The 15,889-nt window shown below is 42.4% G+C and overlaps 1 protein-coding gene across 1 annotated transcript in view; it reads right to left on the bottom strand.

Annotated features, from left to right (window-relative positions):
• Positions 1-2,699: 2,699 nt before the first annotated feature.
• The window catches only part of VEGFD (vascular endothelial growth factor D), a 38,268-nt gene continuing 25,078 nt past the window's right edge, over positions 2,700-15,889 (bottom strand). The window contains exons 3-7 of the mRNA XM_034756429.1: positions 10,474-10,664; positions 8,568-8,716; positions 7,808-7,905; positions 4,855-5,050; positions 2,700-3,366 (exon numbers count right to left, since the gene is read on the bottom strand). Coding sequence (XP_034612320.1) covers positions 3,240-3,366; positions 4,855-5,050; positions 7,808-7,905; positions 8,568-8,716; positions 10,474-10,664 — 761 coding nt within the window. The 3' untranslated portion in view covers positions 2,700-3,239. The remainder of the gene's footprint in view (positions 3,367-4,854; positions 5,051-7,807; positions 7,906-8,567; positions 8,717-10,473; positions 10,665-15,889) is intronic.

The raw sequence follows: 15,889 nt of genomic DNA, 5'->3' as shown, positions 1-15,889 counted from the left end.
CTAATGACATCAATCAAAATACAGATCTGCCATCAGTTTTACATGCCTCACTTAAGTCTTCTGCATTGTTATATTAAATCTCTATTATGAAATCTGTAAAACATTTTATGATATATTGGTATGAAAGTTGATACATAAAAAGCATTTATTTTTTATGGTACATTAAAGATTTCAAAATGGATCATTTCCGGTATCTGTCAAATAAAATATCCTCAAAGGGTTTGTATAAATCCTCATCAAACTCTTGTCGTTACATATCTGCTTGTGTTTCCATCTGCAACAAAGGATCCTGTCAGTGTTTTCCTTTTAGTCCCTGTTTTCCACATGGAAGATTTATGGTCTTTTCCATGGTGTTTGCAACACCCGGATTGTCTTGTGGCTGTAATAATCAAGAACATCCCACAGAACTGGCATTTGGAGTGTTATGCTTAAACTCTTCAGCTTTTCCACATGCTGCTGTTATGTGGCATGTTCTGAATATCCGGTACATGCTCCAGTTTTGTTTTTTCAGTATTCGTATAGGATAGCATTATGGAAAAGGACAGCTTCCAGCAGCACAAACACTGACACAGGGCCTTGGTGGCAGAAGATCTGCCAGGGCAGGAATTTATTGTAGAAGAAATAAGCTGCCATCTCCCTTGTGCTGGAAGGACAGGCGTGAGCCAGCACCACTCAAAAAGTAGGCTGTGGTGACAAGGGATGGAGGAGGATGGATGTACTGATTTGGTGCATCTTCCATCAGCAGGGTTCCCATTAAATCTACCCTTCTACACCATAGAAACCCAAGGGAGGGCCGTGCTGACACATGGTGCCCTTTCAGGTGAATCTCCATCAAGCCATCAGGGGCCTACCAGATTCAGGGATTTTTTGCATTCCTGCACCAGCTGTAGGGAATCTGGCCAACAGTATACATGAGAGACAGAAAAGAAGCTTCGTTAACTTTGATACTATGTATTATGAAGGAATGGGGAGGGGGAACAAGAAGGCAGCCCTGATCCTGCAAAGACTCATGCAAGTGCTTAACTTTGCACACTGGGAGTAGGCCCATGGAAGTCAATGGAATGACTTAGAATTGGTAAAATAAAGCACATGCATAAGTCTTTGCAGGATCATGGCCTTCATTTTTGTATTATTATTTTTTAAGAGTATCATTCCTTCCGATTACATAATAGCAAACCTAATGTTAACAAGGCCTCTTCCTTGTCAGTTGGGTATAGAATTGTATTGCCTGATTTTTTAAACAATCATTTAGCTACGCAAACAATGCTATACTAACAAAGTTTTGTGCATTTAGGTCCTGGCCCAAATGGGAGGCAGCGTGGTGTTCAGGAAATGCAGTTTCTCTGACAGCTCTGTGACATATTGGGGAAATGTACAAGCTGCAATAACTATTGGACCAGTGCAGCATTCTCTGCCAGCAAGTCCAACCAAGGGGCTGGATTTTGATCAAAGTGGAGGCGTTGCATTTTTCTATCGCCTTGAGAAACCTGCAGAAGGGGCCGGGACAACCTGTCTGATAACAAATATGTGTATGAAGTCTATCAAGGAGAAGAGAGTACGCCAGGAGAATCCACAAGTACACCAGCAATAGCCAGATGATAGAGAATCTGGGAGTAACTGTTCAGAACATTTGTCTAGGGCCAAATCCAATACCCCTTACTCAGACAAAAGTCCCACTAAAGCAGTGGCACTAGAACATTTTTAATAGTGGGGATGCTAAAAGCCAGCCCCCTACCACTATCCACTCCCATCCCCTCAGAGCTGAGGCCGGGACTCCAGGCACGCAGGGCCATCAGCCGGGACCCTGGGCACACGGCACCATCAGCCGGGATCCCTGGGGTGCTGCAGCACCCTCGCACCGCTAGTTCCCGCACCTATGCGCTAAAGTTAATGGGAAATTTGCCCAATTACTGAGTAAATACTGTAGGATTTGGCCCTTTTCTTTTTAAAGAAACCCACATGTTAATCCTGTATAAATCCAGAAAATAATGCTCAGCCCACACATTACAAAGATTTGTTTCTGTTCCTTTTGTTATGTCCAGCAGTCCAGTTTTGTTTCCACTATTCCTCCTGAGCATCCATCTTCTGAAAATAGCATATGGAAACAGAGAGAATTTGGAACTGGAAAAGACCTGTTAGGTCATTTAATCCATCCCACTGCCAATGTAGGATTGTTCCTTACAGTATTTTCTCCAGACTTGTCCAGTCCAGGTTTAAATGACTCATATGATTGGGCTTCCCAGCCTTTTCCCACACTTGACCTGCATAATGCTCCATGGCTCAGGTCATACGTGGGTGAAATGAATTCCCTCCTAAAGAAGATACCCTCTATTTCCATAGCATCACAGCCTAAAAGTAAAACAAGCCCTCAACAGAATTTGACTTCCCAAAAATCTCTGGGGGTATTTTGGTAGCTGTGTGAGTGTCACCTCAGTACGGCACCAACACCCCACAGCAGGAGCCAACCCCCCCCCCCCAAAAACTGAAACCCATCACCTGTGTGGGAAATGAAATCCTTTATTCAAACTACTGTGACAACCAGATTTACCAAGTGTCCTTACTCCAAGCTAGGTGTGGACTGGGGTCAGTTCCAGTGGGGACAAACCCAATGAAGCCATAGCTTGACCCTTTTGTGGGGTGGGTTTGTTTGCTTTTGTTTTGTCTGCATTTGTTTGAGAGGACATAGAATAATAAACAGCTTGAATAACTGAAGTATTTATTTTCTTATATACATTTAAATATGGCACATCTGACAGTAGTTGTACGATAAACTCAAAATGATAATCAAAGCTGGACAGTAGATCAAATCATTCAGTGCTGAGCATATTAGAAGCCAAATCCTGTACACTGAAGCTTTGAAGAATGTTTCACCAAAGAGATGCACTAGCTAAGGATTCAGAGACTATTTAGTTCAAATTCCTGAACTGCTGGACGGTGACATTCACTCTACTACACATATACCAGTCTCATCCTCCATATAACAGTGTTGAGTTGACTCTTTCCACTCTTCCTTTCCTACAGCTGGTAATCTTTCTACTGTAGTTATCCATTAGAAGACAGCTATCAATGACCCAGAGGGCCCACTAATAGTTAGTGATTAATCTAATAAATAAATGCAGACTGGATTCATTCTTCTGCGATTAATGTGGAAGATGTCCCATGTTTACTAATGATTTAAAAGTCAGTGACAGCTACTTTGCAAAGCAGTGTGTTTTTGGGAGAGAGGGGGGAAAGCTAGATCAAGGATTTTCTTTGCTTTGTGACCCATGAGAGCTTCTCTTCTCCTTTGGACAACGGCAATGCTTTGTACACACTGGCTTTGCAGTTGAACACGTTCTGGGTTGGAATGGGCACTTGTCCTCACAGCTGTTTAATAGAGAGAGAGAGAGAAGCATGATAATGTGATAGCTCTCCACTTGTATATCCTTCAACATTTTCAGCATCTTAGCACATTTACCCAATATGTAATGCCCTTGCATGGGAGGAGATTGGGAAGGCGTGGAATGGATAGGTCCAGTAGGTCCACATGAAAGGGGAAACCTAGATAAAAAGAGGCATCTGCATGGAGGATTTCCCCTTTCACACCATTCTGCTGACATCCCTTCTCTTTAACAACATGTCTTGCCATTGCCTGAATTTCCCAGCAGTTGCACAGTAGCAGCCCTAGAGTGCCCCCAAGTTAATGTTGCTTTAAAGAGTAAAGTAATTTCTAATCAGATTCCTAAGTGGAAACCCAAGGGCCCGCCAGATGGCAATGCTGAAGAGAGTAGCTGTTTCCTTGCTTCACGCCCTCTTGACCTCCAAATCCTGCACAGTCCTCCCATCACAGAGCTCCAAAAGAGAATCCCAGGAGAGGGAGCAATACTGTGGAGCTAGCCACTCAAGCTTAATGTCTTTTAAATTATGTGAATGCAGTGCTCCCGAATGGTGCTGAAGTGATATCTTTGCAGATGATGCACTCTACTTATCCACAGGACAGGACAGATACAACACAGACAATGCAGGCTTTCCCACACAGCCTCAAGGTATCTCAGCCCTGACCTAGAGGGTCTATCTCTATGCATGAAAGGATAGTTAATTTCCCATGCCCATTAAGTCCTTGAGTACTCTGCTGAGGTGGTGAGAAAATATGCTCATTTAATGGTAGGCATTATGTGATGATGTTTTTTAACACATGGACACCTCTTCACTATGAATTACACTGAGACAATTAACTTGTTTCCCAAAGGCCACTGCACAGCAGTCAGAAGGTAATGACTGTCAGTCACAAGGGACATGGACTGAATCTGAACCACCTAGAAATGAAAGGCTTCAAATACCACCACAAATCTTCTGGGACATACACTGTCTTCAGATAAGATAGTTAAAGAAAATTGTTCCCCAGATATTAGAAACAAATATGTCTCTGTGCATGAAGGGTGCTTAGAAACTACATAACAAATATTAGCAACTCCTCTTTTCACTTAAGTAGCACCTATTGTCCAAGGGTCTCAAAGTGCGTTAGCTAAACAAACCTCACACCTTCTATGAGGTAAATATTGTAAGTATTATTTCCATTTTACTGATGGGTTAAGTGACTTGCCCTGGGTCACACAGTGAGTAACTGGGAGAGTCGAGAATACAACCCAGGTTCTTGACTCCCTGTCCTCGAGTTTCATCAATAAATGACATTATATCAATAGATTGGGACTGCAAAGAAAACTGGCAAACACATTAAAAAACAACTACCCCCAAAACTACAAAAGTGAATTGTATTTTCCAAGTTGATATGTATTGCTTAATTGAAAGGAACATGGTTTTCATGTGGCTCAGCTATGTTAAGAGGTGTGAAATGGAAAGGAAAGGAACACTTACCTGCAGGTTTCTGCATGAAATATCTTGTGTTTCTGAGAGCAGCTCTCCTGGCTCTCCCTACACAAATAGCAGCTGCAGTTCACTTTATTTTGGAAAAAATCGGTGGGACATTTCCATCTACAGATACACTCACAATTATCTTCATCAAATTCCATATGTGGTCCACATTTAGCAAGCTCAGCAAGAGGAGGGAGTCCTGTAACAACAGACAAATCTTTTGGCAATAAGGTCTGTATGCCCAGATTCTGCTTTAGATTATATGATTGTATGTGTGGAACTTCCATTGAAATCGCCAGGATTTATGCATGTGTACATGAAAGAGGAATCTGGTCCTTTCTATGCTGAGTTAATATGCTGGATGAGGCCTCCACCAAACTGAAGAGAAGATCGGGATGATTTCCCTGCTGCTGACGGAGCTATACTGCTAAATCACCCTTGTCAGAGACATCCTCCCCTGGGATGCCTACAAAAAATATTTGCGAGGAGCTTTTTGATTTTTGGAATGCACCAGATGACAAGTATTTAAAAAGCCAAACACGTATCCCATACAAAGTACAAACAACATTGTGCTTCTCAATCAATGTACTCAGTATATTTTTTCAGAAACAAAGTATAAATAATTCTAGCAAGATACAGCCTAGTCTAACTCTGATTGCTAAGCAGCACACAGTCCCTTCTTGGTTAACATGGTTAGGGCAGTGAGAAAACATTTTGTTTCAATGATAAAAGCAGAAAATAAATGACTGCGCTCCTCAACACCTCACCCCTTCTCTGCAAACATGCACATCCTGGCATACCATGAAATTTATCATGGCAAAAGGTGAACATTTTTATGAGAGCCCTTAGTAAAGTGTTGGCAGCACACCCTGGTTAAAGGTCATAGCATACAATGTGTCATTGGAATGGTAATTTCCTGTAATTTTATAAACAGGACTTGGATTTAACCTATGTAATGTGAAATTTAACCTATGACTATGACCTCTGGTCTGAGCTCTCACCTCAATGGCCAGAAAGGATATACCGTACTCATTATTTGAGGAAAGCCTCCATTGTTGTTAACTTAATACCAGAAATTAACAGCCAACCAACATAAAAAGCAAATATAATTTAAAGATACAAAAATCTGCATAGGTTCTGGTGAAATGTTCCCCACCCCCCTCCTTGGGTGATGAGCCTTGGCATATATTAATTGGTGTAGATTGTTCAATTCTCTCTTTGCTTTAGCCTCAAGATCTTATTTAAAATGAATTTGTCTAAGATACTGTCAAACTGCAGCAAATGATTGTTCATTATTGCAAAAGTTTGGCTTACATCAGTAAAAAGTATAATACAGTTGTTATTATAAGTCACTCGATTTATCTGGTTGTTAGCCCATAGCACAAATGGCTAGCTGTTAGGTGCAATATGAGTTTGCCTGGTGTCCCCCTAACTCCCACACTTTGGTCTTCCTATAAAGTATAAATTACTTAGCACTGATAAAGCCAGGATACCATAATTGATGGACTAATGATCTGATCCAGGATGACAAACCTGTGTCCCAATAAAATTGGTTTCTTGTCTATTAATGCTAAGAGAGCATACTAGACAGAAAGAGTTTATGGAGCTATACAGTTTTATTTTAGGTCACTAACCTAGGAATGCAAATGCTTGCCAAATTGCCTTTGCATTCCTATTACTGGTTTGTATTCTTTAATTTGTTGAATGTAAGATCATCTAGAAAGGCAAGATTTTCTTCTGTGTCCATGTAGTCCAGGTATATTAGATTCCCATTATTGCCCATCTGAATATAAATATTGTATGGTATTTAGGGAGATTTTAATACCACTCAATATGTTCAAGATTCTTTTGATTTATAGCAGTTTGTTTATTTCCCCTCAAGGAAAGTTTTCAGTTGATTTCTTTGATGGATTCAACTCTTCTCCACCAAGAAAAGAGGAAGGAGGCAACAACTGATAATGACCTTATGCTTTTATACCAAGCTGGATGCTTTCTTGGAAGTCATTTCTACATATCATTTCTACTAACGTTATTCTGTTCAGTTTGTATCCAGTAGCCTAACGGAGAGCCTTACTCTCACAAGTAGCTCCATTGGCATCATATAGAGTGTGCCCTAGTCTTGCCTGCATGCATAACTCTCTCCACGCAGTGGGTGAGGACTGAGGAGAGAGAGAGGGAGTCACAGCTCAACCCTGAGTGCCAACTTGCCAGCCAGGGAACTAGCTGGGCACAAGGGGAAAGAGAGCAAAGAGCCCTGTAAAAGGCTCAAGTGAAACATTCCCTCCTTCCCCCACACATGAGGGGAGCACAGGAAGCATTATGCCTCAGAGGGGTGTCTCTGAAGTACATTTCCTCTCAAGTACAATTTATGCCGAGTGTAGCCTATGAGAATCAATCATGTGAGGAATGGTTTGCAGGATCAAACTCTAGAATCACTGGGGGCAGAAGTCCACACTCGGCACATTTTTATTCATATAACCCTACTGATTTCAGTAAGGTTTTCATGTGTGCACTATGTATGAGGGTAGAACGTAGCCCCGAATTTGAGTGGTAATATCTTTGCCAATTTATTTTAAACCAGAAAAACATGAACATTTCTTGAATACAGGTGAATAGATGTGGGATACTGAGTTGAAAGCCCCCTAAACATATGACTAAGTTATCTGTGTACAATGAAAATGTAGAGTGACTGCCAGCTACATTAATTCCTTCTAATATATTGCTATTCCTTATTCCCATTGTTAATATGAAAAGGCAGAAATGCTCAGAAGAAAATGAGATGAGGTAACAACATTTGTGTGTGTGTTTACAACTAGAGTATTCTATAATAAGGCAATACAGTCTATTGAATTAGAATCAAAGAGAAAGCTCAGTGAGAAAAAGGAGAGAACCTTATCAACCCGCTTCTGATAGAGATGGTAGCTGCAGAAATGTCAGCCAATGATACTACTTTTACCTTCCCTTCTGCCAGGATGTTCTTTATCTACCACACATTCACATTTGTTGCTGTCCCATATCAAGCCACTGTGACAAAGTTTGTTGGTAAAGGGGCAACTAGAAGGAAAAACAACATGGTCAGGTATTTTAAAAAACTTCACAAGAATTAATGTAGCTACGGAAAAAGACTAGTTAGCTAGTTGGCTCAAGACAATTATTTACTGCCAGACCTGTCAACTGTATTATGTGAATTAATGGCAACAGCAGTGCTTAATTTATGCCAGGGCTTGCTAGGGCTGAGCCTCGGCACCTCAGTTCATAGCCCAGGTGCCTCTGGACTTGCCATGTTATGAAAGTAAAAAAATTGCTTGAGCCCCGGCACCTCTTTCATTACAAATTAAGCTCTGTGTCATATTACCCTAGATAGGAACACTGTGGCAGTCTGCACTGATGTCCCAATTCAATGATGCACAAGTTAGGAACGTGCCTAACTTTAAGAATACGAGTCGGTATATTAACTGCGATGGGATTACCCAAATGCTTCTAGTTAGGTACTTGCTGAATTGTGGCCTCAACCTGGCTGCCAAATATGTGCAGACTAAACCTGTTTACAGCAGGTTTGAGTTTGGCTCTATAAGTTTGAAGAATACCCAGGGTATTTGGAAACTAGTGGGAAAGCAAAAGATGGAAGAAAACCAGTAGTGAATGACTTAAAACAAAAGAGCTTCCTTGTTAATGCCATATACGCTGTAATATTTTGTAAAGACAGAGAGCCTTACCCATCCTCCTCTGGGTATTGGACAGATCTTCGTATGATGGCATATTGGTGATGCTGAGCAGTTGATAAGCATCTACAACCTGTGTGGTTGGCAATTTTGACTGGCACTGGCTCTGGGACACTTGTCAAAGGAACTGAAATCTCAAAGAGCTAGAAGAATGAAATATGCTGTTCAGTTTCCATTATACAGCTATCATTATTTCTTAAAATCTTTTAAATGCCAGCTTCCTACCCACTGCCATTCCTCCCCCATCCCCTTTTCTGCTGGTAGCCACCACAGATCTGGCCTACGTTAACCAAAAGGGAAAATTAAGCAATGCCCACTGAGCTAGGAATTGGTCAGCATAGTTGACCCAGGGCTAAAAAAATAATATATTGTAAATATCATTTACTGAGCAATCAACAGTATGTTTCATGAATGGAGCTGAAAAACATGTAGATGACTGGAACTTGTTTCACATACATTAGCAATGTAACCTCAAAAACTTATATAGAGACTCATTTATCTTCTCTGTCTCAACTTCCAGTGGATGTTTCACCATGAAGCCTACAATTTTTCTGTAAAGAAATAAAGCGCTCAGGGGAAAATTCTGTTCTCAGTAATACTGATGTAAGTCTGGAGTAACTTCATTGACTTTAGTAGAATGATTCTGGATTTACATGGTTGTATCTGGGAACAGAATGTACCCAAAGGCTTTTGAAAATAACTATTTTGAAGGAAGTCAAAGGAATGTTACACTCTGCAGAATTGAATAAACTTTTGTTTTTTAACGAACTTATGAACTATTGCTCCAAGCATAACTACATGAATAAATAAATGGTTTCTAGCCTGACCCAGACCTCTGAGATGGTCAGACATCTGTGGTATACATACAACAGCTCATAAGAGCGCTCTCCTCCTGACAAATGGAACTGATTAACAAACATCTACATAGAAGGTATTGGGCCTGATTCACCATTGCATTACTCCAGTTTTATTTCAGCACAACTCCACTGAAATCAGTGGAATTACACGGATACACAAGTGGAATAACACAGAGGTGGGTCAAGACCACTGGTTTTAGAATGCTTGTTCCAGGAATATTTTAAATTTCTCTCTAAACAATTGTCCACGAATTTTGTACCAGTGGAAAATCTTTTCATAACTAGAATTTAATGTATTTCTTTAAAGACATAAAGTTTTAACAACTGTAAATTAATAGTGCTGCCTGCAAAATTCAGATTATTTGCTGCCTATTGCTACTTAGCAGTATCTGCCTATTGATTTAAGCCTACATTTTCAGAAGCAATTTGTGATTTTGGGCACTGAAAACCTAAGGCATTTGTATTGAGGGCACCTGATTTTCAAAGAGCAGCTGCACAGCACTTGGGAAAATCAAGCTCCTTTAAGACATGTGAAGCAGGACACCCAAATGATGAGACACCTAGAATCACTAGTCACTTTTCTTTTGTCACTGGTCACAATTTTCAAAATTTAGAACTTATCTCTGAGGCACTACACATCAGAATTTCCTACAGAATTCATTAGGTCAGTGGTGCTGGGAGTCTCCATGAACCACTAGCATCAGGAAATCCCAAGTCTCAATAACTATAGAAGAAAGAAGAATTAAACTTATTAACGCAACACGAAATCATAGTCCATTCACATGACCTCATTCTCCACAGCTGTGCACCGGGTTTTATCATGTATACTTGTGTAAAGTGACTATAAAATGGCACTAAATCATCATTCGGAAGGCCTTATTCACTCTGTACCAATACAAATGTATGCTTATCATTATGACTGTAGAAAATAGCTATATCCTCAGGTATCTCCATAACTGGCTTTCAGAGGCCCAGCATCCTCTTTCCTCACTTTGTTTCAGAGCCAGTGACAGGCAAGAAGGAAGACAAATTGTTCCAGTTACCGTTTTTGAAACATAAGTTGTGCTTGTGTTCATACAGCCCAGGCTCTCCTCATTGCAGCAACCTCCACAGCGGAACACATTCACACAGGGAGGCTTAAAGAACTTGTTGGTGGTTGTACCTAGCTCTTTGGCAACTTCCACGCAGGTCTCCCTTGGCACACACTGAGTTTTTTGCCATTCCTCATCTATGACTGTAGAAAGCACAATCATTATGAACAGTATTGAAAAAATAATAATTGCATTCAATGAAAAAGATACAAAAAGCAGGTCTGGGGTGGAATCCTGGCCCCACTGAAGTTAACGGCAAAACTCCCATTGACTTCAATAGGGACAGGATCTCACTGATAAGCAAAAACATTAAAAAATGACCAGTGAATTTGAGTGTCTCCATTTTTGGATACCCAGCATGAGTCACTTTAAAGGAACCTGATTTTCAGAGGGAGGTGCTCAGCGCTTTCTTAAAATCAGGCTCCATCAAGATCTCTCAAATCGGACACCCAAAATCACCAGTCACTTTTGAACATCCATTTATTTGCCCTTGTTCAATTAGGACTTTGGGGCATGGATTCTGATTTTTATTACAGCAGTGTAAACCTGGAGTAACTGCACTAGAGTCGATAGAGTTACTCCATTTGATACCAGTGTATCGAGATCAGAATCTGACTTTAAGCTTCCTGTTAAAGTAGAAAACAATGCGCTCTCCAAACTAATTTAATTATGTGCACATCATCATTCAAGATGTCACTTGCATAACAGAAATACTCTTCAAGCACACATATTCTCCCACTATTAATCACTTTGAAAAACTGAGGTGTTGTTGTAGGGAGAATAGGTCAGAGAAGTGGGTTTTACATTTTGTTCTGCATGCACTGAGGTTTGTGGTCATTCTGATCTCTTCCATGCATGAGTTACATATTCATGGAGCTCAGGGAAGATGAAGATGAAGACCAAAACCTGGAATTTGCCCTGGTAGTTCATGGGGAACGAGTAAAGAGAGACAAACAAAAGGGTGATGAGTATCTACGTCTTTGGCCTAGTCTTCACACAATACCACTACATTAAAACAAAACATACACCTTAGACAGAGATCAGTCCCTGAGATGACTGGGAGAGGGGAAGAGAAATATAAGTTTATATGTATGATTTTAATAGGTGCTCAGTCAGATTCTGTGGTGCTTCAGGGCATATTAGAACATTAATAGAGTCGGCCTTGGAATAATTCTTTGCCTTAGAAGATGGGGAAGAAAACTTAACAGGATTTTTCTACCACAAATTTCAATTATTTGAATTTAAATGATTTTCTCACCTGGATCTGGTGAGGATATTTGGCAGCTCTGTATCTGGAGTTAGATGTTTAAAGGGAAAGGGAAAAGGAAGCTAACAGCTCCTCCAGATGGCACAAGTAAAGGACATCTGTAGACTATTGATTCATCTGTTTAAACTTGCTACTCTTTTGAGAGGGTGACTGTTCTTCTAACCTTATTAGCTGAGCAGTTATATTACTTTTAGGTGTTGATAAAAGCCTATTGCCATATATTGCACCAGTGCCACTTGCTGGGCTCATCTGTTGTATCGTTGTGTGTTCAAATGGAGGATTACCAATTTTCTGCAATGATGCTGTTTCACTAAATGAGAAACCTAAAAGGTGGATTTCAAGTTTTCTATAGAAAAATCTAGCAAATGGCACTGGACATTAGTTCAGTACAATGACTGGATCATTACTGCTAGTGCTTCTGTGCATAATTCTTAAAGGTGCATAGATAAATTCCATGTCCTTTAACTATCCCCTCCAAGCGTTCTCAGATCACTAGGATTTTGTTGTCTTTAAAATAAATTATGCAAGTGATGGGAACATTTTTCTTAAGTACGTCAGGGTAGTAAACACCAGGAAGGGAGAAGAGCTATTTAAGTTAAAGAAAAATGTTGGCACAAGAACAAATGGGTATATACTGACCATGAATAAGTTCAAGTTCGAAATTAGAAGGTATCTAACCATCAGAGGAGAGAGATTCTGGAATGGCTTTCCAATAGGAATTATGGGGGCAACAAACAACCTAGTTAGTTTTAAGACAGGGCTTGACAAATTTGAGTGGAATTGTATGACGGGATTGCCTTTGGTGGTGCACAACTGCTCTTGGTAGTCCTGGGGGTCACTGGTTTATGTCTTATGTTCCTAAATCTCATGCTTCAGGACTTCAGCCAGTCACCTGCAGTGGTCAGGAAATTATATTTTTTTGCTACTGTATTCTGCTTTTTTTGGTCTCCTTCCTCTGAAGCATCAGAGATTGCTACAGATGGAGATTGGACACAGGATGGGGTGGATTGGTGCTCAGAATTCTCTCTCTCTGGTGCTTGGCTGATGAGAGTTGCTCACATGCTCAGAGTTGGACTCACTGTCATACTCAGGGCCAGGAAGGAATTTTCCACCAGGTCATATTGGCAGAGATCATGTGTCGGGGTGGGTGGGTTCACCACCTTCTGCGGCATATGGTGTTGGTTGCTTGCTTGGATCACGTAGGCGTATCTCACTAAATCAATTTCCTGCCATTGCAGAGGCCTCAGGTTTTGGTGCAATTTGGTCCCTCCTGTCCTCTGCCTGTGGCACACAATAGTTAAGTTGCTTGAGGATTGTAGTACTTTGGTCTAATTCTAGTTGTTGTGTTTAGTCTGTGGGTGCTGGGTGGCGGTTGGTGGCCTGCGATATACAGAAGGTCAGACTGGATGATCTGGTGGCCCCTTCTGGCCTTAAATTCTGACTCTGTGGCCTGGTCTACACTACGACTTTAATTCGGATTTATCAGCTTTAATTCGAATTAACCCTGTAACCGTCCACACAACGACGCCATTTAATTCGATGTAAAGGGCCCTTTAAATCGATTTCTGTACTCCACCCCAACGAGCGGAGTAGCGCCAAAATCGATTTTAGCAATTCGAATTAGGGTTAGTGTGGCCGCAATTCGATGGTATTGGCCTCCGGGAGCTATCCCACAGTGCATCATTGTGACCGCTCTGGACAGCAATCCGAACTCGGATGCACTGGCCAGGTAGACAGGAAAAGCCCCGCGAACATTTGAACTTCATTTCCTGTTTGCCCAGCGTGGAGAGCACAGGTGACCACAGATACCTTATCAGCACAGGTAACCATGCAGGCTGATAATCGAAAAAGAGCACCAGCATGGACCGTGAGGGAGGTACTGGATCTGATCGCTGTATGGGGAGAGGATTCAGTGCTTGCAGAACTTCGTTCTAAAAGACGAAATGCAAAAACTTTTGAAAAAATTTCCAAGGGCATGATGGAGAGAGGCCACAATAGGGACTCTGAGCAGTGCCGCGTGAAGGTCAAGGAGCTCAGACAAGCCTATCAAAAAACAAAGGAGGCAAACGGTCGCTCCGGGTCAGAGCCACGGACATGCCGCTACTACGCCGAGCTGCATGCAATTCTAGGGGGGGCTGCCACCACTACCCCACCTTTGTTCGTGGATTCTGGGTCGGGGATAGTCTCGACGCCTGAGGATTCTGCCGAGGGGGTAGAGGAGGAGGAGGAGGAGGATGAGCTTGCAGAGAGCACACAGCACTCCATTCTCCCCAACAGCCAGGATCTTTTTATCACCCTGACTGAAGTACCCTCCCAAGCCAGTACCCAAGACTCTGACCCCATGGAAGGGACCTCAGGTGAGTTTACCTTTTAAAATATAAAACTTGTTTTAAAAGCAAACAGTTTTTAATGATTACTTTGCCTGACTTTGCATTCGCGGTCAGTTCAGCTACTGGAAAAGTCTGTAGCTACTGGAAAAGTCTGTTAACGTGTATGGGGATGGAGCGGAAATCCTCCAGGGACATCTCCATGAAGCTCTCCTGGAGGTACTCCGAAAGCCTTGCCAGAAGGTTTCTGGGCAGTGCATCCTTATTCCCTCCTCCATGGTAGGACACTTGACCACGCCATGCTTGCAGCAAGTAATCTGGTATCATTGCCTGACAAAGCCTGGCAGCGTATGGTCCCGGTGTTTGCTGGCATTCAAGCAACATCCGTTCTTTATCTTGTTGTGTAATCCTCAGGAGAGTGATATCACTCCTGGTAACCTGGTTGAAATACGGGAACTTAATTAAGGGGACAGAGGTGGCCGTTCCTACTGGGCTGTTTGCCTGTGGCGGAAAATAAATCCTTCCCTGCAGTTAGTTTTTCGCGTTTGGCTAGCAGGGATCTTCCCTGTTACCAGCCACGCGGTGGGGGGAGGGTACCGTGATCATCCCAGAGAATTCATGGAGGGGGGGGGGGTCGGCGACGGGGGGGTGGGTAGTTTGGTGCCTGCAGGGATCTTCCTGCAGGGTTAGTTTGTTTTCTGGTGCTGCTGAATGTTAACAGAAAAACCGCAGCACTCTACTTGCCTGAAGGGGCCCAGACAAGCACCACCACACTGCCCCCCCCCCCACTTGCTGAGTTTGGCCCGGCTTCTGCAGCACTCTACAAGCTATGCTTGGTATGTTGGAAAGCACGGACGGCGCTGAAGCTTACCATGGCCGCATGCAAGCCGAATTCTGTTGCCCAGACCTGTGATTGATCTCTAGCAGCAAAGCCACAGGCACTCAGCATTAAGAGGCAAAATGCGACCTTGCACAGAAATCACATGTGCTATGTAATGTGAACAGTGTTGGTCACCGTGAAAGAGTATAAGCATTGTTCTGCAAAATGTAGCTTTTAAAACAATTCTCTCTTTTTTCCCCTCCCTACAGCAGCTGCAAATTCCTCAAGCCTCCCTCCTCCATCCCGAAGGTTATCACAGATAAGGCGTCGTAAGAAGAAGACGCGGGAGGACATGTTTTCTGAAATTATGCAATCCAGCAGGAGTGACAGAGCTCATCTGAATGAGTGGAAGGAAACAGTTTCAAAGTATAGGAAAGAAGTCAGTGAACGTGAGGACAGGAGGGACCAACGTGAGGAGAGGAGAGACCAACGTGAGGAGAGGAGAGACGATCGAGATGAGAGATGGCGGCAGGAAGACCAGAGGATGAAGGATGCAAAGCTGGGGCTGCTCCGGCGTCTGGTGGAGGTTCAGGAACGGCTGCTGGAAAACAGACTGCCGCTTCAGCCCCTGTTCCACCCTCCCCCCTCCCCATGTTCCGTATCCTCCTCACCCAGACGTGTAAGAACGCGGGGGGGGGGAGGCTCCGTACACCTTCCCATTCCACCCCAGTAGACAGCCCAAGCAAAAGGCTGTCATTTTTTTAACCTTTTCTTTGTGGCTTTTTCCTTCCCAGCAATCCTCCTCCCAAATACCACCCGGGTTCCCTCCCTCTTTTTCTAATCTATTAATAAAGAATAAATGATTTTTAAATGATAGTGACTTTATTTGGTTTGAAAGAAAGCTGGGGGAAGGGGCAGGGTGGGTTCCTTACAGAAAATCAGTCAGTAAAGGGG

The sequence above is a fragment of the Trachemys scripta genome, chromosome 1, assembly GCF_013100865.1.
Source record: "Trachemys scripta elegans isolate TJP31775 chromosome 1, CAS_Tse_1.0, whole genome shotgun sequence".
Lineage (NCBI taxonomy): Eukaryota > Metazoa > Chordata > Testudines > Emydidae > Trachemys > Trachemys scripta.
The sequence above is the reverse complement of the archived record's forward strand: the minus strand, read 5'-3'. Positions and strand labels throughout refer to the sequence as shown.